At 56.8% G+C, this 21,584-nt stretch overlaps 1 protein-coding gene across 1 annotated transcript in view; it reads left to right on the top strand.

Annotated features, from left to right (window-relative positions):
* The first annotated feature begins 238 nt into the window (after window positions 1–238).
* The window catches only part of Papln (papilin, proteoglycan like sulfated glycoprotein), a 31,363-nt gene continuing 10,017 nt past the window's right edge, over window positions 239–21,584 (top strand). Inside the window, exons 1-21 of the mRNA XM_070030680.1 lie at window positions 239–246; window positions 449–508; window positions 5,276–5,391; window positions 6,515–6,575; window positions 6,805–6,907; window positions 8,414–8,544; window positions 9,576–9,699; window positions 10,211–10,291; window positions 10,368–10,540; window positions 10,646–10,775; window positions 11,703–11,829; window positions 12,672–12,879; window positions 13,363–13,542; window positions 13,651–13,792; window positions 16,035–16,115; window positions 16,272–16,521; window positions 18,430–18,550; window positions 18,866–19,004; window positions 19,810–20,278; window positions 21,160–21,297; window positions 21,426–21,550. Of these exons, the coding sequence (XP_069886781.1) occupies window positions 455–508; window positions 5,276–5,391; window positions 6,515–6,575; window positions 6,805–6,907; window positions 8,414–8,544; window positions 9,576–9,699; window positions 10,211–10,291; window positions 10,368–10,540; window positions 10,646–10,775; window positions 11,703–11,829; window positions 12,672–12,879; window positions 13,363–13,542; window positions 13,651–13,792; window positions 16,035–16,115; window positions 16,272–16,521; window positions 18,430–18,550; window positions 18,866–19,004; window positions 19,810–20,278; window positions 21,160–21,297; window positions 21,426–21,550 (2,953 nt within the window). The 5' untranslated portion in view covers window positions 239–246; window positions 449–454. The remainder of the gene's footprint in view (window positions 247–448; window positions 509–5,275; window positions 5,392–6,514; window positions 6,576–6,804; window positions 6,908–8,413; window positions 8,545–9,575; window positions 9,700–10,210; window positions 10,292–10,367; window positions 10,541–10,645; window positions 10,776–11,702; window positions 11,830–12,671; window positions 12,880–13,362; window positions 13,543–13,650; window positions 13,793–16,034; window positions 16,116–16,271; window positions 16,522–18,429; window positions 18,551–18,865; window positions 19,005–19,809; window positions 20,279–21,159; window positions 21,298–21,425; window positions 21,551–21,584) is intronic.

Raw genomic sequence — 21,584 nt, 5'->3', positions numbered from 1 at the left:
AGAACTCAGTCCTCAGATCACAGCCTCCTGAGTTGCTAGGACTACAGATGTGACCCCAGCTGGCATGGCATTTTAAAAAGGAATTTCTTGACTGATTTCAAACAATAAGCCTGGTTACTTTAGTTCTGAACTACCTGCTCTCAATAATTGTAGCAGTGTTTTTAATTGTCTTCTCTTTTTATTTTCCTCCAGAAACAAGTGGTTCCTGAACTTCTACCAGGGATGGGCATTTTCTATTCTGTGCATGTGAGTTACATGGCTGGTGTGGGGCCTTTAGAGTTCTCTGCTGTGCCCCACCACTCTCTGGAATCTGGTGCGGTCTCCTGGTCGTGGAAGTTCTCACTGCTGTCACCAGAGCACTGGGGCTGGACGTGGAGGGGAGGTGTGAGGGTGGGTGGTAGGGTGGGCTCAGCCCCCCTCCCACTCTAACACCTGGCCTCCCCATCAGCCGGAGATGCTGCTGCTCCTGTTCTTGCCTCTGCTGCTCACAGCTGCACCAGAGTCAAAGGTGAGTGCAATTCCGCTCAGCCCCAATCCAGCCCCACCACCTAGTAGAGGTGAGGGAGACCAGGACAGGGATGCTGTAGGAGGCAGGCTGGAGCCCATTCCTGCCAAAACAACATTCCCAGGCGAGGAGGAAGGCCAGGAAGATGCCATCAGGAGTTGGCACCTTAGAGCTTCTCACCAAACTCTCCTTTCAAAAGGGTGTGGGGCTGGGCACCGGTAGCTGGCTCCTGTAATCCTAGCTACTCAGGAGGCCAAGATCTGAGGATCATAGTTCAAAGCCAGCCCAGGTAAGAAAAGTCAGTGTGACTCCTATCTCCATTAAACCACCAGAAAACCGGAAGTGGCGCTGTGGCTAAAGTGGTAGAGTACTGGCCTTGAGCTGAAGAGCTGAGGGACAGCGCCCAGGTCCAGAGTTCAGGCCCCATGACTGGAAAAAAAAGTCACCAGTACTAGTGGCTTCCTTACTAGTGCAAAGAGTGGATATAGGAAACCAATGATCCATCAAATGAAGTTCCATTAAAAGGGGCCCTGCAGAATGCACCTGGGTGCTCAGGGCCTAGAGGCTGTGGCCTTAAGCTCCTTGTGCTCAAGGTCAGCACTCCACTACTTGAGCCATAGTTTCACATCCTGCTTTTGGCTGGTTAATTGGAGATAAAAGTCACACAGACTTTCCTGCCTGAGCTGTCTTGAAACAATGATCAGATCTCAGCCTCCTGAGTAGCTAAATTACAGGTGTGAGCTACTGGTGCCAGGCTGCAGAGGATATTCCAGATGGCATTTTTGGGAGGAGGGGGTCTGCCCAGCTGGGCATCTAACAGAGGCAGGCAGGTACTGTGTCTGGAGAGGCCAAACGGGGTGCCACCCTGCCCACCTCTTGTGTGGCCGGCAGAAGGGAGAGAGGGAGGACCCCTGAGAAAGGACCCAGACTATTCAGATTTGGGGAGGCTAGAGGTGGTGCAGGATCTGTGGAAATGCGGGTAGAGGATGAGAACAGGCAGGGTTGAATGGACACTGGACAGTCCTTCAAGTCCATGGTCCATCCCCAGCCACAGTCTGAACAGCAGGAGAACTACAGCCATCTTCTTCATGTTCTTCTCCCTGCCAGCTCCCATGTCCCCTCACCTCTGCTGCCCTACAGCCCTTGTTCCCAAGTTACCACCCTCTCAGGTCTCCCATGTGCTGGTGCCCAGCTGCATGTATGCCAAAGCCCAGGGAGAGAGGGGCCACCGACCTAAAGCCATCCCATAACACCCTCTGCCTTGGGAGTTAGAATAGTTAGAATGCCCAACCTGCAGGGCGTCATGCAGGGAATCAAGACTTATGATAGGGTTAGGTGCCTTTGTTCCTAGACCAGCCACAGCCACAGTCACCTTCTACCTCCTCTTCTCGCAGGGTGAGTCCCAAAGAAGCCTGGGCCTGCCTCTTCCCTCACTCCTGTCCCTCTCTGGTGGGGTGCCCCATTGGACAGGTCCGCTGGTCCCCCCTTGGGATGCTGAGCATCTTCTCAGGGTCCCTTGGTGACACTTGCTCACAGGTTTTCTTTGAGGAGATGAATGGTTAGAGGTGATTAAAGGTGGTAGCAGTGAGGCCCTCCCCTGGGTCATTTCCTCTCACCGGCTTTGTCTCTCTCCCTGTGTCCTTTGTCCCCTATTCCGTGGGCAGTGGACTATTCTGGGAACTCTTAGTGGAGCTGGAGGAGGAATGGGTGGGGTGTGGAGAGCAGAGGAGACAGGACAGGACAGGCCTGGGCCGGGCGGGGCTACGCACCACACTGCTGCCACAGCAGCTCGTGCATGCGTAATTACAGGGAACAAAATGTGCTGGCTCTGCTCACGATCCGACGTGTTTCCTGCAGACACACAGTGTGCAGGGGTGCCGGGGAGGCTTAGGGTCACTCAGATGAGCCCAGATAGGGTTCCTCTGTCAGTGTGCAGGTGGCCCCGCACGCGTGTGCCCACCCCACAGGTGCCAGACCAGACGCAGAAGGAATGCTTTCAAGATGCTTCACACGATCCCGGCCCCTGGATAGCTCTGTGCTCAGGCCATTTCCCTCTCATCCTGTTGGGTGAAGTGGCTCTGTGGCTGGGGCGCCCCTCCTCGCCTGGAGGAGGGAGCGAACGAGGACAGCAGTTCACCAGGAGGGGAGGTGGAAGAGGGTCCTGAACTCTTGTCATGCACTGATGGGGCTTGGTGTATGGGTTGGGGGAGAAGCGAGCAGAATTCCAACGAGTCACCCACTCTACCATGCCAGCACTGTCTTTGTTTTGTTGGTTGTAGGGCCTGAACTCTGGGCCTGGGCGCTGTCCCTGAGCTCTTCACCTCAAGGTGAGCGCTCTACCATTTGAGCCACAGCACCACTTCTGGTTTTCTGGTGTTAATTGGGGATAAGGGTCTCACAGACTATCCTGCCCAAGCTGGCTTTGGACTACAATCCTCAGATCTCAGTCTCCTGAGTAGCTAGGAGTATAGGCGTGAGCACCAGCTCCCAGCTTTTTTTTATTAATGAAAATAGGTCAGGCATTGGTGGCTCACCCCTGTAATCCTAGTGTCTCAGGAGGCTGAGATCTGAGGATCGCAGTTCAAAGCCATCCAGGGCTAGAAAGTCTTTGAGACTCTTATTTCCAATTAACCACTAGCAAACTGGAAGTGGTGCTGTGGCTCAAGTGGTAGAGTGCTAGCCTTGAGTAGAAAAGCTTAGGGACAACACTTGGGCCCTGAGTTCAAGTCCCATGACTGACAAAAAAATTGTTATCGTAAAGGTGGTTTATAGAGGGATTACCATTTCATACGTAGTGTAATGAGTAATTTCTTTTTGGACAATGTCACCTTTTCCTTTGCTCTCTCCCAATTTTTCCCTCCCACCCCCACGTAGAAGTTGTATAGTTCATTTTCAACATAGTGTCTAGTGATTATCACTGCCGTGTTTACCCTTTGTCTCTCCATTTCTGTGCTTCCCTTGCCTCCCGAAGACAGACAAGAGAAAAGAAAACCTCTTTTTTCCATTTCCTGGTGTTCATTTTAATAAACATCACATTATGTGACCGGGACACTGAGGCATTGCACCTCTGTGCTCTTTCCCTAAGAGTATCCTCTTTTGGTGTCACTGTGTGTGAATGAATGCCCAGAGTCCTGTATGATTTATCATGTACTTGTGTATTTTAAATCTAGCTTCCAAGCAGAGAAAACAGGCGCCATTTGTCTCTCTGAGCTTGGCTTCCTTCACTTAACATGATTTGTTTTGGGTGCATCCACTTTCCTGTGAATGGTATATGATCCTTTATAAAATTCCATTGTGTATAAGTACTTCTTTTGGATCCACTCATCTATTGTAGGGCATCTGGGTTGTTGCAATTGCTGCCTTTTGAAAACAAAATACTGGGTCCAATCCGTTTCATGTCACTAAGAGACCGCGTTGATACTTTGGTTCTCTAGTTTGGGAAGCTTGGGGGTTCAGGCCCTGCTAGAAGTGAAGGCGTTACAAGGGAAAGGTGACACCTTTGGTCTGGCTACCTCTTCCTTCTTGGCTTTGTGTTTGGTTCAGCAAGTTTAGTGCAGTTTGGGCTGCCTCAGGTATAGGTAACTGGAGAGCCAACCTCACTCTAGCAGGGTTCCAGAGCCTCCTACAGGGAGAAGAGCTTGCTCTCCCTCCCACTGCATTAACACTAGCTTGCTCTAAAGAATGGTAGTTGGGCCGGGAATGTGGCTTAGTAGTAGAATGCTTGCCTAGCATGCATGAAGCCCTGGGCTCAATTCCTCAGTACCACATAAACAGAAAAGTCTAGAAGTGGCGCTGTGGGCCAAGTGGTAGAGCACTAACCTTGAGCAGAAAATCTCAGGGACAGCACCCAGGCTCTTGAGTTCAAGCCCTAGGATTGGCAAAAAAAAAAAAAAAATGCTAGTGATATTTTCCCCCTAAAGATTCTTATGTGGCAACACTGTAAAAATAAAGCCCCTTGCTAGAAGATGGCACATGTTTAGAGTCTATTGTCTGTCTCCTGTCAACACTGTGAAATGCACAGGGTCTCCGTTGGTTGTGTCTTTCATGCAGGTGTTGTCTGTGCTCATTTGTCTCTCTGTGGCTTCTTCTATCTGCCTCGTGTGTGTGTGTGTGTGTGTGTGTGTGTGTGTGTGTGTGTGTCCTTGTACATGTGTGCACAGACCAGTTCTGTGTCTTGAACTCAGGGCCTGGGCACTGTCCCTGAGTTGCTCAAGGCTAGTACTCAACCACTTGAGCCACAGGCTCCACTTCTGGCTTTTTGGTGACTAATTGGATTCTTTTTTGGGGGGTGGGGAGGGGTCCGGTTGTGGAGCCTGAAATCTGGGCCTGGGCGCTGTCCCTCAGCTCTTCAGCTCAAGGCTAGCATTCTACCACTTGAGCCACAGCGCCACTTCCGGCTTTTTTCTTTTTGCTTATGTGGTGCTGAGGAATCGAACCCAGGGCCTCATGAATGCAAGGCAAGCGCTCTACCACTGAGCCACCATCCCAGCCCCATTTGGTGACTAATTGGAGATAAGAGTCTTGCAGACTTTCCTGCCTGAGCTGGCTTTGAACCACATATCCTCAGATGTCCATCTCCGGAGCAGCTAGGATTACAGGCGTGAGCCACCGCACTGGGCTAGTTGGCTCATTTTGTAATGAGTATATTGGTGTTCCTGACAGTGTTGGTATATCCTAAAGGGACAGTTCTGGAAGAGAGACTCCAGGTCTGGCTTGGGGGTCTCCTGTGAGGACTCCTGGCTTACTTTGTCTTGCTCCCATCTTTTACAGGCCTCCCAGGTGAGGCGGCCGAGTGACCGCTGGGGCGCCTGGGGCCCGTGGAGCCCGTGCAGCAGGACGTGTGGAGGGGGCATCAGGTTCCGGGAGCGCCCTTGCTTCTCGGAGAGGTAAGGGGGATGAAAGGCCAGCTGGCTTCTGGGTCATGGGTGACCGGTGTCATGGGCCACAAGGGACAGATTTATTCGGGAAGTGGCAGGAGCGTGGTTCTGGAGAGCAGAGCCAGCCTGCGTCCCCGCTCCGGCTGCAGTGCGCAGCGCGCAAGGCATGCATTTGTGGAATTAATGAAGAATGTCCAGCCAGCCGTTCCTGGGACCTGGGGCTTCTCTCCCTCCGCTGCTTGTCAAGTACAGATTCTCCAGGCATATTTCACTTTGTGCCTTGCACCCTAACACCTGTGGGCACAGGGTGGTGAGGTTGTGTGTGTATGTGGGGTGAACTCTGCTCCTGAGGAGCTGGGTGGGGAGCAGGAGGGGTGGAGTCTTCTGTTTACTCTCCTTGCAGACTAACCTTACCGGTGACCTCTTAGCACCTGGGGCTTTTTTAGAAATTTGCTTTAAGAAGCAAGGTTAGGGCTGGGAAGGTGGCTCTGTGGTAGAATGCTCGCCTAGCATGCATGAAGCCCTGGGTTCGGTTTCTCAGTATCACATACACAGAAAAAGGTAGAAGTGGTGCTGTGGCTCAAGTAGTAGAGCATTAAACTTGAGCTGAAGAGCTCAGGGACAGCGCCCAGGCCCAGAGGTCAAGCCCCACAACCAACGACAACGAAAAGCAAGGTTAGAGCTAGCTAGCCACAGTGGCTCATGCCTGTAATCCTTATTACTCAGGAGGCTGAGATCTGAGGATTTCAGGGGTGAAGCCAGCTCAGGCAGGAAAGTCTGATGTCTAGCTCTAATTAGTCATCAGAAAGCTGGAAGTGGAGCTGTGGCTCAAGTGGTAGAGTGCTACACTTGAGAAAAACAAAAACAAAAACCACCTCAAGAACAGGGCCCAGGCCCTAAGCTCAAGCCCCAGGACTGGAAGACAAGGAGGAGGAGGAGGAATAGAGGAGAAAGAGAAGGAGAGGGAGAGTCAGACCAAACACAGGGCTAATCACACCCCCCCAAGGGCTTTCTGTGTGACTCACCCCCTCCTCGCCTGGCCTCCACTCTGGCTCACCAAGCACCCCGCCTCCTAAGCCAGGGGCCCTGCAGGGAAACCCAGGAGGGGGTGCCCAGTATTCTCATCCCACAGGAGAGACGGAGGTGCCAGCTGCGTGGGCCCAGCCCGGAGCCATCAAATCTGCCACCCAGAAGTAAATCCCTCCCAGCCCGGGCCCCCCACTTCCCCAGCCCCTTCCTCACCAGCTCCCTGGATTGGCCTTGGGGGGGCGCACGAGATCCCTGGGGCTCAGGTCCCCGCCTGGGGCTTGGAGGGGCCGAGGGTGGGAGCGGGGCGGGGGGTCCCGGGCGGGCTTGTGGGGGTCGGGCGGGACCCCACCCCCCACGCAGAGGCTGGGACCCAGCTTCGGTTCCATCACACAGAGCTGCCCCCACGGCGCGCGCGACTTCCGAGCCCAGCAATGCGCGGAACTGGACAGCATGGAGTTCCAGGGTCGGCGGTACCGGTGGCTGCCCTACTACGGGGGTGAGCGCCCGCCCGGCCGTGCCACCTCCACTGTCACATGTCACCTAACTCCTACAAGCCACCAGGGCCCCCCCCCACCCCGCCCTCGGCACATGGACACGCGCGCATGCGTGCTGAGGGGCCCCTCCCCTTGTCCCTTTCAAAGCCTGCAGGTGGTGTGCAGCCCTGGCGGGGTTGGGGAGGCCGGGAATGGTGGGGGCAAACTGCAGAGGGCCTGCGAGGGGCTCTGTCCCGGGAATCCCACTTACCCTCATCGGTGCTGGGAGGATGTGGGTGGAGGAGCAGGGTGCAGGGAGTTTGTTTTTAAACAGCTAGAGCTGGGAAAACCCAGACACACACACACACACACACACACACACACACACACACACACACACACACACACACACACACACACACACACACACACACACACACACACACACACACAATGAGAGTCAGAAGATGCCCTAGGCTCAGAGCCAGTGGCTCTCGCCTGGAATCCTAGCTACTCAGAAATCTAAGATCTGAGGGTCAAGGTTCAAAGCCAGCCTGGGCAGGAAAGTCCATGAGACTGATTACTCAGCCAAAAGTTGGAAGCGGAGGTGTGGCTTAAGTGGTAGAATACCAGGCTTGAGTGAAAAAGTCAAGCAAGAGTGGGGGGCTCAGGGCTGGGAAGGTGGCTCCGTGGTAGAGCGCTTGCCTTGCATGCCTGAGGCCCTGCGTTTAATTCCTCAGCACCACATAAGCAGAAAAAGCCGGAAGTGGCGCTGTGGCCCAAGTGGTAGAGCGCTAGCCTTGAGCTGAAGAGCTGAGGGACAGCGCCCAGGCCCAGAGTTCAGGCCCCAGGACCAACAACAACAACAACAAAGAAGAGTGGGGGGTGGGGAGCTCCAAGTTCAGGCCCTAGCACCAGCTCACACACACACAGCCTTAAGTTAGTCCAGGCATCAGTTGTCACTGCTCACTGCAAGCTAGTTGTGGCCACCTGGCACCCTGACCCACACCAGTCCAGGGTTACCGGGGCCAGAGGAGTGACCCCACTTTGGTCCTTTGGCATTTTGTACCTGGATCCTGAAGTGGACAGGATTGTTTGTTACCTATCCCATGAAAAACTGACTTACAGAGGAAAGATTATCCAAGGGTGTCTGCCTTATAGACATGATTATGATTTATCCTGTTAATATGTATCCTGTTAAACAGTGTATATATAATGTGTAGATATTAAATATAACAGCTCTTGACAAGGCTATATCCTTAACACTTTTGAGCTTGTTATTATAAATGAGAGTAGCTTTTCCTTATTTGGGGATATCTTTGATTTGGCTCTCCAGAGATGCAGCTGATTCATGGAGAATGTCCCCCACCCCACCCATGGGGGCAGGGTTCTGTGCTGGTCGGGGAGGGGTGCTGTTACAAGAACTTGCTCTCCAGGCCACGCACGTGCCTCTGCCCCTGCCTTCGCTCCCTGCTGCAAAACCAGGGCCTGAGTGGGGAATCTCAGCTTTCCTCTCTTGCCCACTCCAGCCCCAAACCAGTGTGAACTGAATTGCATTCCCAAGGGAGAGAACTTCTACTACAGGCACAGGGAGGCCGTGGTGGACGGGACGCCCTGTGAGCCTGGCACGCGCGATGTCTGTGTGGAAGGCGCCTGCCGGGTGAGTCCCCGCCTCCCCCGCCTCTCCCTGGCCGGGGTTTCTGACAGGTGTCTCCCTGTCCAGCACCAGAGGGCCAGGGGATGCCAAGAGCTTGATGATCTCTCAGGCTACAAGGACACCAGGCCCAGCTCCTAGGATCTATTGCAGATGCCCTGTGACCCCCACCCCATCCCAGCTTACCTTTGCCCCCCCTTATTTTGTCAGTGATGGGACTTGAACTCAGGGCCTGGATGCTGTCCCTGAGTTTTTTCATTGAAAGCTAGCACTCTACTACTTGAGTCACAGCTCCACTTCCAGTTTTCTGGTGGTTAATTGGAGATGAGAGTCTCATGGGCTTTCCTGTCGGGACTGGCTTTGAACCATGATCCTCAGATCTCAGCCTCCGGAGTAGCTAGGATTACAGGTGTGAGTCACCAGTGCCCAGCTTTGCCCTTTGAGAGCTTAAACTTTATTTAAAAAAACAAAACAAAAACCCCTCAGGGTGGCCTGTTATAGGAACCTAACCAAAACTGACTTCAGCAAGCCCAAAACTATTGCAAGGGGGTGCTCGAATGGTGCTGCTAGAAACTTCTCTCCCCACAGCCTGCTTTCCCGTCCTCGGTCACTACCAGGTTTGAGCAGTTTCCTCCCCTGCAGTGTGCTAGCATGGCAGATCCAAGCCTCGGCTGCCCCAGCCTGGAAGCCGCCAGGGCAGGGCCTCATTCCCAGGAGTTCCTGGGTTGGCCTTGGACCTGTCTTGGCCTGTAGCTTACCTGATCCCTTTTCTTAGGAAGGAGAATAAGCCATGGGCTTGGGGAACTCCATCCCAACCCTGCAGGGGGGAGGGGGCCTCCAGAAGAAGATGGGGTGGTCACCAGAAGCCCAAATGCATGTTGAGCATGAGTGGACTGTCTGCAGCCCTGGCTTGCTGCTGTAAGCACACGGGTGCTGGGGAGCCGGGCTGACCAGGCCGGAGCCCAGCTACGCCTGCCTGCGTCTCCCTCTGCGCTCGCTCATCTTGCCCTCGCCTCTCCCCTTTCCCTTCCCGGCAGGTCGTCAGCTGCGACCACAAACTAGACTCGCTCAAGCAGGAGGACAAGTGCCTGCAGTGTGGGGGGGACGGAACCACCTGCTACCCCGTCACAGGCACTTTTGATGCTGATGACCTCAGGAGAGGTGGGGGCTGGGGCTGGGGAGGGCAGGGACTCTCTCTCTCTCTCTCTCTCTGTTGGTCGTGGGGCTTGAACTCTGGGCCTAGATCTGTCCTCAGCTCTTTAGTTCAAGGCTAGCGCTTTGCCACTGAGCCACCTTCCCAGCCCCATCTCTCTCTCTTTCCTGGGGGCCGAGTTGCCCAACCCCTATGGTACCCCGTGGGACCATTGGCTTGGATCATGTCTGACAGCTCCCTGGTGGCTGTGGGGTGGGGTGTGTGCCCACTTCCAGTAGGACCCCTGCCCATTTGTGTGAGCTCACACCCCCCCCCGGGCGCCCCTCCCTTCTCTCCCGCATGGCTTTTTTAAAACGCTTTCCTCAGACAGCAGCCCAGGCCGCAGGCAGCCAGACCCTCCTCACTCACAGCTGTGCTGTGTGGCTTAGCATCTGGGGGTGACTCCTGCCCTTGGTTTGACAGAAGGGGGGCGGCATGGAACAGTTTTGCACCCCCACCTGAACCTCTGCCCCCTATCAGGCTACAACCAGATTTTCATAATTCCGGCCGGAGCCACCAGCATCCGAATCGAGGAGGCGGCTGCCAGCAGGAATTTCCTGGGTGAGGATGGGGACTGGGCGCGGGGTTGGGGGTCAAGAGCACCCAGCTGACCGGGCGCCCGCTCTCCCGCATGCAGCGGTGAAGAGTCTCCACGGGGATTACTACCTCAACGGGCACTGGAGCATCGAGGAGGCCCAGGCCCTGCCCGTGGCCAGCACTGTGCTGCACTATGAGCGGGGCGCTGAAGGGGACCTGGTCCCTGAGCGGCTCCTGGCCCGAGGCCCCACCTCGGAACCGCTCATCATTGAGGTGAACGGGCAGGGTCGGTGTGGGGAGTGGAGGGGGGTGCCCTGGCCAGGTGGGGGTCCCTCAACACACACTGAGAGTCACCTGAGTGGGAACCCTGCCATGCAGCTCATCAGCCAAGAGCGCAACCCCGGCGTGCACTACGAGTACTACCTGCCGCTGGGCCCCGGCGGCCCCCGCCCCGCCTTCGGCTGGAGCCACGGCTCCTGGACCGACTGCAGCGCAGAGTGTGGAGGAGGTGAGGGACCCCTGCCCGGGCGGACCCTGGGGAGATGGATTGTGGATGGGGGTATGGGATCACCTCCTGGGTACTCCCAACCTGAAGACTAGGAAGGCGGTGGCATCTCTTAGGCCAAGAGCCCCCTGGGGAGTGGAGGCCAGGGACCCGGTGTGAGGCTGCTCTCTGCCACCCACCCCCACCTCACACCCTGAGCCTCTGCTTCGTCCTCTATAAATCGGGGATAATAGCTTTGTGTCAGTGGCTCACCCGTAACTCAGGAGGCTGAGAGCGAAGGATGGTGGTTCAAAAACAACTTGGGTCCAGGAGAGTTTTTTATTAAAGTTTTTATTTATTTATTTTGTTGGTCACGGGTCCTGAACTCTGGGCCTGGGCACTGTCCCTGAGCTCTTCAGCTCAAGGCGAGCGCTCTACCACTTGAGCCATAGCGCCACTTCTGGCTTTTTCTGTTTATGTGGTACTGAGGAATTGAACCCAGGGCCTCATGCATGCAAGGCAAGCACTGTACTGCTGAGCCACCTTCCCAGCCCCTCCTGACTGGCTTTGAACCTTGATCCTCAGATCTCAGCCTCCTGAGTAGCTAGGATTACAGGTGTGAAACACCAGCACCCAGCATCCAGGAGACTCTTTATCTCCAATTAACTACCAACAAGCCAGAAGAGGAGCTCTGGCTCAAGTGGTAGAGTGTAGTCTTGAACACAAAAGCTCAAGGACAGTGCTCAGGCCCTGTGTGCGCGCACGCACGCACGCACGCACGCACGCACACACACACACACACACACACACACACTGGGATGTGACAGCACTTCTCTCAGATGGCTATCTGAGACCTCATCAGGATGAACCCAGGGCAGAGTCCAGAGTGGTGGCTGGCCCAGATTGCATTTGGACAGTGTTGTCTGATTGGCTGCCCTGGGCCTCTGGCAGGCCACCAGTCCCGCCTTGTGTTCTGCACCATCGACAATGAGATCTACCCTGACCACATGTGCCAGCGCCAGCCTCGCCCGGCTGACCGCCGCCCCTGCCACCTTCACCCGTGCCCGCAGACCAAGCGGTGAGGCCTTGCCAGTCCCTTCCTCTTCTGGTGGGTGGAAGGGGAAAAAAGTCTTTATGTGGTTTCAGGCATAGGCACCAAAGAGGTCCAGGAGCCCAACCCTCCCCCAGCCGTGGCTGCCAGAGGTGGCCATGGTCACCAAGGGGCCAATACAAGGGCCTGAGGTCCAGGGTTAGGCCCACACAGTGCTCAGAATGCCCAGGCTGGTGGCAGGAGGGTTGGGGACAGGATCAGAAGTCCCTGACTAAGCCAGCAAGGGGTCTGGCCAAAGGGCCTGTGCCTTGGCATTCGGGATGCCTTTGTCCGTGCATAAAGGGTGTCTTACCTGCACCGGCCGGGTGTGGCGCTATGCTGGGGCCCAGCACGCATATGACAACAGGTAATCTGTAGGCGGCTGGTGCTGTGCTGTGCCTCCTGCTCTGTTGCGCCGGGGTCTGGCTTTGCATGGTGCGCTGGGGCCGCCCTGTGCTTTGCTCCGTGTACCCTGGTGCCAAGCAGGGCCACTCCACCCATACAGAGTACAGCCCTCCTGAAGTGCCACATCCAAGGTGGGAGCTGGAGGGGAAAGGGCCTGGCTGGGGTGATGGGACGTGGTGAGAGGGAAAAAAAAGGGGGCCTTGGGGTTAGAACAGGAGCACGGACTGCCACTGTCGGGCTTGGAGCTGTTAGGACCCTGCAGACAGCGGGCGAGTGGTCGCCAGGGATGCCTGGAGTACCTGCGGCCTTTGTGTAGAGCTCCTCAGCTCCATCTGTGCAGGCCTGGGGTTCAGAGGGTGAGCAGGCTGGGGCCGGAGGGCGGGGGTCTTCTGTCTGCTCCTCACCGGATTCCTGCTCTTTGCCAGATGGAAGGCAGGGCCCTGGGCTCCTTGCTCAGCCTCCTGTGGGGGAGGCTCTCAGGCCCGCTCTGTCTACTGTGTCTCCTTGGATGGGGCCGGCGGCCAGGAGGCGGTGGACGAGGCCCACTGCGCAGGCCTGCCCGGGAAGCCTCCCTCCACCCAGGCTTGCAACCTGCAGCGCTGTGCCGCCTGGAGAGCGGAGCCCTGGGGCGAGGTGAGGCTTGGGGCAGGAGCCCCCACCCAGGCTGGACCGCAAATCAGGAATGGGGCTGGGGCCTGTGCAGCAGCAGACCAAGCAGGCAAGCTGTCTTGGAAGCTGTGGCCAAGGCTGGAACTAAACTGGTTCTGAACCAGGTTTTTCCCGGAGCTGGGTGACAAGGCTTTCCCTTGGTCCAGAGAAGCAGCGAGAGGTAGTTTTGGGGGTGAGGGAAAAGCTGATAGATCTAAGGCTGAAGATTGCTCCCCATACCTACAAATAAAGGGATGTAGAAATTGCCCTACACTCTGGCATCAGCCACCATGATGAAGCTGTATGACTTCCCAAAGTGGCTCAGCCTCTCTGGGCCCAGGAGTGAGAGATAGAGAGTAGGGTATGGTCTGCATGTGCCCTGTGTCGGGCTGGGGGGCCTCCAGCTGTCCCGCCTCGCATGGTTCCTCTGGGCTGGGCCGAGCTCACGCTGACAGCCGGTTCTTGCAGTGCTCTGTCACCTGTGGCGCTGGTGTCCGGAGGAGGAGCATCACTTGCAGGAGTGCCCAGGGATCTGTGCTCCAGGCCTCCGCCTGCTCCCTGGAGAGCCAGCCGCCCCTCAGTGAGCCTTGCGTGCTGGAGGCCTGTCCCCTCCATGACCAGGCCTGGCACGTGGGCCCCTGGAGTCCAGTGAGTGCTCAACCCCTCGGGTGGGTCTGAGGCACCTTCCCGTCCGCCCCCCCCCACTACCCCCCCCCCCCAGCCTCAGGGCTCTCTCTTCTCACCCTTGGGCCCCAGTGCTCCAAGAGCTGCGGCTCAGGCACAAGGAGGCGACAGGTGGTCTGTGCCCTCGGACCCCCCAGCCACTGTGGGAACCTGCAGCAGCCGAAGCCCACGGAGGTGGAGTCCTGCAACAGCCGTCCGTGCCACCGTGCTCAGGGTGAGGCCCGGGGGGCTCTACTTTTCCCTCCCTGTTCTGGCCAGTGCACTTCCTGCCCGGGGCCTTCGCCTGACACATCCCGGCCCCGTGGTTGCTTTCCCCCTGCATCAGAAGCACCTGTTTCCACCCTGGGCTAGCCAGCTTCCTAGTGCAGCTGTGGTTGTACACAGCTTCTCAGGACTATTAGGTATGAGCTGCTGGAGGGCCAGGCCCATGACCCCCGTAGTCTGGGAATTGTACTCAAGGGGTTTGTGATCACTAGGCAGGCCCTCTGCCATTTGACCCATGCCTCCAGCTGTGTATTTCACTTTATTGTTTCTGCCTGGGCTAGCTTTGGGCTAACCTTCTCCTACCTGTTCCTCTTACATAGCTGGGATTAGAGGCAAGCGCAAGTACTCCTGGCTGTGCTGTTGGGATAGGGGGAATCTATTTATTTTTGGCCTTGAGCCAGGATCCTTTCTAAATCACCTCCAGAGTAGATGAGATTATGGGTGTGTGCCACTAGTCCTGGTCCCTTCGGCCTCACGATGGTCCCCCGCCCCCATCCCTGCCCCAGAAGTAGGCACTCAGCAATGATTTGTTGAAGGAGTGACTGGGTGCTGAGGGAAGGAAGTATTCCAGAAAAGACTGTCTTTCCTGCTGTCCCGGCCTCCTCTTCCTGCTTCATCTCCAGGGCTCTTGGAAAGGAAGTCTCTGGACAGGAGGAGGAAGGAGCAGAGGCTGCTGGCCTTTGCTTGGGGTGTAGTCAGGACACTGAGGAAGGGTGGGGTTATTGCTGAGGAAGAGTGAGGAGGCCGGGAGACTCGTAGCCCTGTAGACCGGCGTGTCCGGCTCTGAGGTACAGCGCTGGTCTCTGAGCTGTGACACCTCGAGGTGGGGAACAGGAGGGAGGGGCAGGGTCACTGCGACGGCGCTTCTGACAGCCATCTTAGCGGCTGCCCAGCTGTGTGGCCTAGGGCAGCATCTCTCCTCTCCACTTGCCCACCTGTATGTAGGACTGGATAAGTAAGCTTGCCCAGGCTTGCGGTGAGTCGCGTGCAGGCACAGTAGGGAGGTTCAGGGCTGGCGCTCTACCGCTTGAACCACAGCTCCACCTTGGCTTTTTTTGGGTCCAGTCGTGGGGCCTGAACTCTGGGCCTGGGCGCTGTCCCTCAGCTCTTCAGCTCAAGGATAGTGCTCTACCTCTTGAGCCACAGCGCCACTTCCGGCTTTATTCTTTTTGCTTATGTGGTGCTGAGGAATCGAACCCAGGGCCTCAGGCATGCAAGGCAAGCGCTCTACCACTGAGCCACCTTCCCAGCCCCTCCATCTCAGGTTTTTGTTTTTGTTTGCTGTTTAACTGGAGATAAGTTTTCTGCTCAGGGTGGCTTTGCATCATGATCCTCAGATCTCAGGCCTGCACCACCAAAGGCCTGCTAATATTTTGTTTTTATGCTGTGTGTGTGTGTTTGTGTGTGTGTGTGTGTGTGTGTGTGTGTGTGTGTGTGTGTGTGTGTATGTGTGTGTGTGTGTGTGTGGTGATCCTGGGACTTGAACTCCAGGTCTCATGCTTGCTAGGCAGGGGATCTACCACTTGTGCCACACCCTCAGCCCTTTTTTGTTAGTTATTTTTCAGGAAGGATTTCCCTTTTTGCCTAAAGCCAGCCTCAGGCCTGAGGGATTCCTGCAGATACCTACCTCGAAGCTGGTACACACTACTGTGTCTAGCTATTCGTTGGGATGGGGATCTCATTAGCTTTTCAGGTGGGTTGTGGGGCTTGAACTCTAGGCCTGGGCGCTGTCCCTGCGCTCTTCAGCTCAAGGCAAGTGCTCTACCACTTGAGCCACAGTACCACTTCCAGTTTTCTGGAGGTTTGTTGGAGAAAAGAGTTTCATGGCCTTTCTTGCCCAGATTGGCCTTGAACTGGGATTCTCAGATCTCAGCCTCCTGAGTAGCTAGGATTACAGGCCTCAGCCACCCAGCCTCATTAACTTTTTGCCTAACTTGGCCTTAAGCCATGATTCCCCCTCCACTCTCTGTCTCCTAGGGAGCAGGGCTGACGGCTATGAGACACCACGCTGGCCAGCCTTGTGCTTCTACAGCGCATACTCCATGGCTAAGCCACACCCAGCCCCTATTTAGTCCAGTTGGAAGGTGAAGTCTGTTATCATTTTTGGTTTAGGTGATGAGGTGCTAATTTTGTCTCTGCTCCTTCCTTCTCTCTGGCTCCGCCCTCTGCACCTGTTGCCCTGGTTCCTGCAGAGGTCCCCAGTGGCCAGAACTCACATTCCCGCCCCAGGGACCCCCGGATGCCTTTGGGCCCCCGGGTGGCCCCTTCCTCAGGTAGGAAGCAGAGCTATGTGAGTGGGGGAAGGGTCTCCATCCGGGTACTGGCGGCCCAGGGTCTACGGAACCAGAGCACAGTGGGCCCGGTGTGGACACTGGACGTGCAGTGGGGAGGCTTAGGGTGGACTTATCATCGTGCTTTTTCCTTTCTAGGTCCTAGAGACCAACAGTGGGCGGATCAGGAACGACCCTGGGCCCGGAGTAACCCCAGGGGAGAGCAGAGGCCCCACGTGTCACCTCCAGGCCCAGCCCGCTCTCCACATCAGCTGCCCCCAAGGCCCAGCTCCGGACCTGGAGACTGCAGGCACAGCCCCCACGGGTGCTGCCCCGATGGACGGTCTCTGTCTCTGGGGCCGCAGTGGCAAGGCTGCCCTGGGGCTGGGGGCTCCTGTCAGCAGAGCAGGTGCGTTGGGACAGTCCAGCAGGGGAGGGAAGGAAGGTGGGCTGGGCCGTGGTGGGCCCTGGGTCTGCCTCTCTGCCTGGGGGAGGGGCTGGGCAGGTTTGCAGAGCTCAGGATCAGGACTCCTGAGGTTTAGTCTCTGAGCTCCCCTGATGTGTGGTCTTGGGGGCGTGGCTGTCAAAGGTAGTCCCCAGAAGTCAGCCTGTGGAGAACTCGCCTGAGTCTCAGAGCAGGCACGAAGGGCAGGTCCTGTGCTCAGATCCCAGCTCTCTGGGAGCCCAGAGGCAAGCTGGACAGCGATGACTAGTTCTTCCAAATCTCTGAATAGGGCTGGGAAGGTAGCTCCATGGTAAGAGTGCTTGCATTCATGAGGCCCTGGGTTCAATTCCTCAGCACCACATAAGTAGAATAAGCCGGAAGTGGCGCTGTGGCTCAAGTGGCAGAGCACTAGTCTTGAGCTGAAGAGCTGAGGGACAGCACCCAGGCCCAGAGTTCAAGCCCCATGACCGACAAAAAAAAAAAAAAAAAAAAAAAAAAATCTGGGGCTGGGAAGGTGGCTCAGTGGTAGAGCACTTGCCTTGCATGCTCGAGGCCCTGGGTTCGATTCCTCAGCACCACATAAGAAAAAAGCTGGAAGTGGCGCTGTGGCTCAAGTGGTAGAGTGCTAGCCTTGAGCTGAAGAGCTGAGGGACAGTGCCCAGGCCGAGTTCAGGCCCCACGACCGGACCCAAAAAAAAAAAAAAAATCTCTGAATACCGTCTGTCCCAGACTTGCAGAGAGAGACTGAGTGACGGCCCCTTGCCAGTGCCCTCCGCCCCACCCCCGTAGCTCTCCCAAGGCCTGTTTGGACAGGCTGCCCTCAGGAACTGCCCTGGAGGATTCAGTGGCCAACCAGCTGTGTGCTGAGTGACCTCTGATCATGGTTTCCTCTTCTGAGAACTGGAAACCGAGATGGCCACTGGGTGGGGCTGTGAGAATGCATGAAAACAACAGGCCCCGGATGCCGGAGGTGCTGGGACCTTTCCCCTCCCTCTCACCCCCCATTTTAACACCTGCTTGGCAGAAGTAAGATAAACGGTAGAACCCTCTCTTCTGGCCTATCTCCTATCTGCTGAACTGGCTTAGATGAATTCCCCCTTGTTGATTGAGGGGTTCTATGAGTGACTCAGATATGTTACAATCGCTGCTGGGCACTGGTGGTGGCCCCTGCCTGTAATCCTAGCTACTCAGGAGGCTGAGATCTGAGGATTGTGGTTCAAAGCCAGCCTGGGCAGGAAAAAGTCCATGAGATTTTGTTTTGTTTTGTTTTTTTGGTCGGTCCTGGGGCTTGAACTCTTTGCCTGAGTGCTGTCCCTCAGCTCTTCAGCTCAAGGCGAGCGCTCTACCACTTGAGCTACAGAGCCACTTCTGGCTTTCTGGCGATTTGTTGGAGATAAAGAGTTTCACGGACTTTCCTGCTCAGGCTGGCTTTGAACAGCGATGCTCAGATCTCAGCCTCCTGAGTAGCTAGGATTACAGGCGTGAGCCACCAGCGCCCAGCTCTATGAGACTCCTCCCCAACTGACCACCAGAACACCGAAAGTGGCGCTGTGGCTCAAGTGGTAGAGTGCTAGCCTTGAGCTAAAGAGCTGAGGGACAGCGCCCAGGCCCAGAGTTCAAGCCCCACAACAAAAACAAAACAAAACAAAAACAAATAAAAAACAGTTGCTGTTGCCCCCACTGGAAGTAGCTGGGTGGCAGTGGAGGAGGGGACAGACTGGGACAGGTGTGGCATGCCGACCAGCACCTGCTCAGCCCTCCAGGCCGGCAGTGTTGAGTCCGGGTTTGCCATGCTGGATATAGGCACGGGAGTGAGCAAAAGGGCGGGAGCTGGGGCTGGCAGTGAGGCAAGGCTGCATGCTATCTGTCTAGGTATGGCTGCTGTCCTGATGGGGTATCTGCAGCCGAGGGACCCCAGCAAGCTGGCTGTGGCAGGTCTTACAGCAGGGACAATCCTGGCAGCCGGCCGGGCACCCAAGCAGGAGGCTCCATGGTAAGGATGTGGCCAACAGTGAGTGGGGCCGGTGTCCCATCCCTGCTCAGTGTCACATGATCATTGTAGCTTGGCCTTGGTGAGGGAGGGCAGTGTCTGCCTGTGGCCTGGGCCACTCTGTAGGGCACAGGGTACAGAGAAGGTCTTTCTTTATCCCACACTCTTTGGTCTCTAATCTCCTCCTAGGCTGGGGTTGTGCACTTCAGACCCACCGTTCCGTCCCTTCCCTCTGCTTGCTGCTTTCCTCCAGGCAGCCTTGGATCTCCACGGAGACAGACTTATTCCTAACTCCTCAATTCTGCACTTCCTCTCCAGCCCCACAAAGCCCACCGGCCCCAGGCAGAGCAGAGCGAGCCCATGGAATGCCGGGGTTCCCAGTTTGGCTGCTGCTATGACGACGTGACCTCCGCAGCCGGCCCGTTTGGAGAAGGCTGTGTGGACCAGCCCAGTTTCCGTGAGTGGCCAGGTCCCACTGGGGCCCCGGCTACCGCCCAGAGCCAGAGGCCTGTCTACCAGCCTTGACCCACTTCTAAGACACTTGAGAATCTAGATGTCAGGCTAGGGAATGGTGGTACATGTTTCTTGTGTCCAAGTTGGCACTTGAGGTGTTTTGGATGTTGTGGGGGGTCAGGGACGGTTATAAGAAGGGAGACCCTGAACAAAGGAGGCCTGGCTTGTACCAGGAGCCAGGCTGTGCCTGGGACGATGTGGGTGAGGCAGAGGCTGCTGAGCGGTGAGGGAGGCTGGTCTGGATCCCCTGAGGCGGGAGCACAGGCTGATCCTGGGCAAGCCGCCAGGGATCAGTCCTGGGGTGTTCCAAGCCGCAGGCTGGTGGTCAAGGCTCTGTGGAGGCTGGGCACCTGGACAGGCAGCCGTGGTCTCATCTGAATGTGGACAGATGGGGTAAGCCGTGCTGACAGGGAGGGCTGTTAGAAGGCAGGCTGCAAGTGGGGGTCCAGGCCCAAGGATAGCGAGGCATAGCCAGGTAAGCTTTGGCTGGGAGTGGGGTGGGGGTGGGGGGCTCCCAGGGAGCCGGCCCTGTCCTTCTGAAGGCGCAGTTCTGTGGATGGAGGCATCTGGACAAGTCAGGGCAGTGAGCACATCCTGGATCCCATCTGGGCTTTCCAGGGAGGGCAGGAATGCAGCTGTGCCCTAAAACAGAATGGGAAACAGGTGGTCTGTGTGAGTGTGGGGCTCAGGGGCTTGGGGGTGAGCTATATCACTAGCCACCTAGGTGACATGGCCCTTCCTGCCTCCAGCCTACCCTGTACGGTGTCTGCTGCCCAGTGCCCTGGGCTCCTGTACGGACTGGACCGCCCGCTGGTACTTCGTCCCAGCGGTGGGTCGGTGCAACCGCTTCTGGTTCGGCGGTTGTCATGGTAACGCCAATAACTTCGCCTCGGAGCAGGAGTGTATGAGCAGCTGTCAGGCCCAGCATGGGCACCATCACCACCTGCCTGGGGCCACTGGCCAGCGCACTCATCTGGATGGGGGCGGCAGCCGTCCCAGAGGCCAGCAGGAGACCAGCTGGCACCAACATGGGGCCACCGTTCCAAGACTTCTCCCACCTTCTGGTGGGCCTTGGCAGGAAGAACGAGAGCGTGGGCCGGGGGAAGCGCCTCGCACCCCCTTTGGAGAACAGCCCTGGGGCCAGGAGCTTGGGCCTAGGGCCCCTGGGTTGGGCAGAGATGTTGGACGGCCGGTACCACCTTCCCACAGCAACTCCAGGTGAGGCTGGTGGGGGGCCAGGGTGCCCAAGCCAGAGCTGAGCCTGTCAGAGCTAAACCCCTGAGCGCAACGCCCCTCCCTGTCCTAACTTCTGGTCCCAGGCAGCCCTGCGGAGGCCTTGCTGCCTTTGTTAGGGGTGGGCTGGGGTGTCTCCTAGACATGCTGTAGAAGTGGGTGTCTCCACTCCCCGTCAGCTCGGCTGGGTAGTCCTGAGCCTGTCTTCCCTGTGGCAAGTCACTTGGATTTTTCAGATGTTAAATGGTGATATTGTTTCCTGCTCTGTTGGGTTCTTTTTATTTTTATTTTTTGTTGGTCCTGGGGCTTGAACCCTGGGCCTGGGCTCTGTCCCTCAGCTCTTTAGCTCAAAGCAAGCACTCTACCACTTCCGGTTTTCTGAATGGTTTATTGGATTTAAGAGTCTCACAGACTTTCCTGCCCGGGCTGACTTTGCACCGTGATCCTCAGATCTCAGCCTCCTGAGTAGCTAGGATTACAGGCGTGAGCCACCGGCGCCCGGCATTCTGTTGGGTTCTGTTTCTTCTGTTTATGACGTTATTCTTCTATTCATTCTACCCTTGGGACTGAATTTTTATGAATAAGCATTTTGAGGAAACAACAGACATATGTGCCAAGCTTAGTTCAGCCCGCTGCTGCAGCGGGTATGGCATACGTAGTTCTTACACCACCCCCTGCCCCGCCTGGGCTTGGTGCTGGGCCCAAGTCCTGCGTCAACCCAGGCTTCTGGAGCTTGGTCTCCAGAAGCTTCTGGAGCTTGGACTCTCAGGTCCCACCGGGGCCTATGCCAGGCCACCTGTGGTGGTGGTGGTCTCTGGTCCTAGCCCTCATACCAGCAGGCAGAGCCTCGCCTCTCACCTCTCCAGGATCAGCTTGGGCGGCTCGGAGCCCTCGCTGGTGCAGGCAGCGCTGGGGCAGTTGGTGCAGCTCTTCTGTCCTGACGACGCCTTCGTGGACCGCCAGGCTGGGTGGCAGAAAGATGGCCGGCCCGTCTCCTCTGACAGGTGTGTGTAGCAGAGATCATCGCATCGCTAGTGTGCGGGACGTCCTCCACGGCTGAGACCCCTGCGGCTGCCCTGCGCGGGCGTGGGCTGAGGAAGCCCAGCTCCCACCTCCCTTTCCTTCTGTTCAGGCACCAGCTGCAGTCCGATGGCTCCCTGGTCATCAGCCCTCTGCGGGCCGAGGACGCTGGCACCTACAGCTGCGGCAGCCTCAGGCCGGGCCATGACCCTCAGAAGATCCAGCTTCAGGTCACAGGTGTACTCCCACCCCTGGCTCACAGGCCCCAGCG

The sequence above is a fragment of the Dipodomys merriami genome, unplaced genomic scaffold (genome assembly GCF_024711535.1).
Source record: "Dipodomys merriami isolate MVZ:Mamm:240054 unplaced genomic scaffold, mDipMer1.0.p SCAF_1, whole genome shotgun sequence".
NCBI classification, from domain to species: Eukaryota; Metazoa; Chordata; class Mammalia; order Rodentia; family Heteromyidae; genus Dipodomys; species Dipodomys merriami.
The sequence above is the reverse complement of the archived record's forward strand: the minus strand, read 5'-3'. Positions and strand labels throughout refer to the sequence as shown.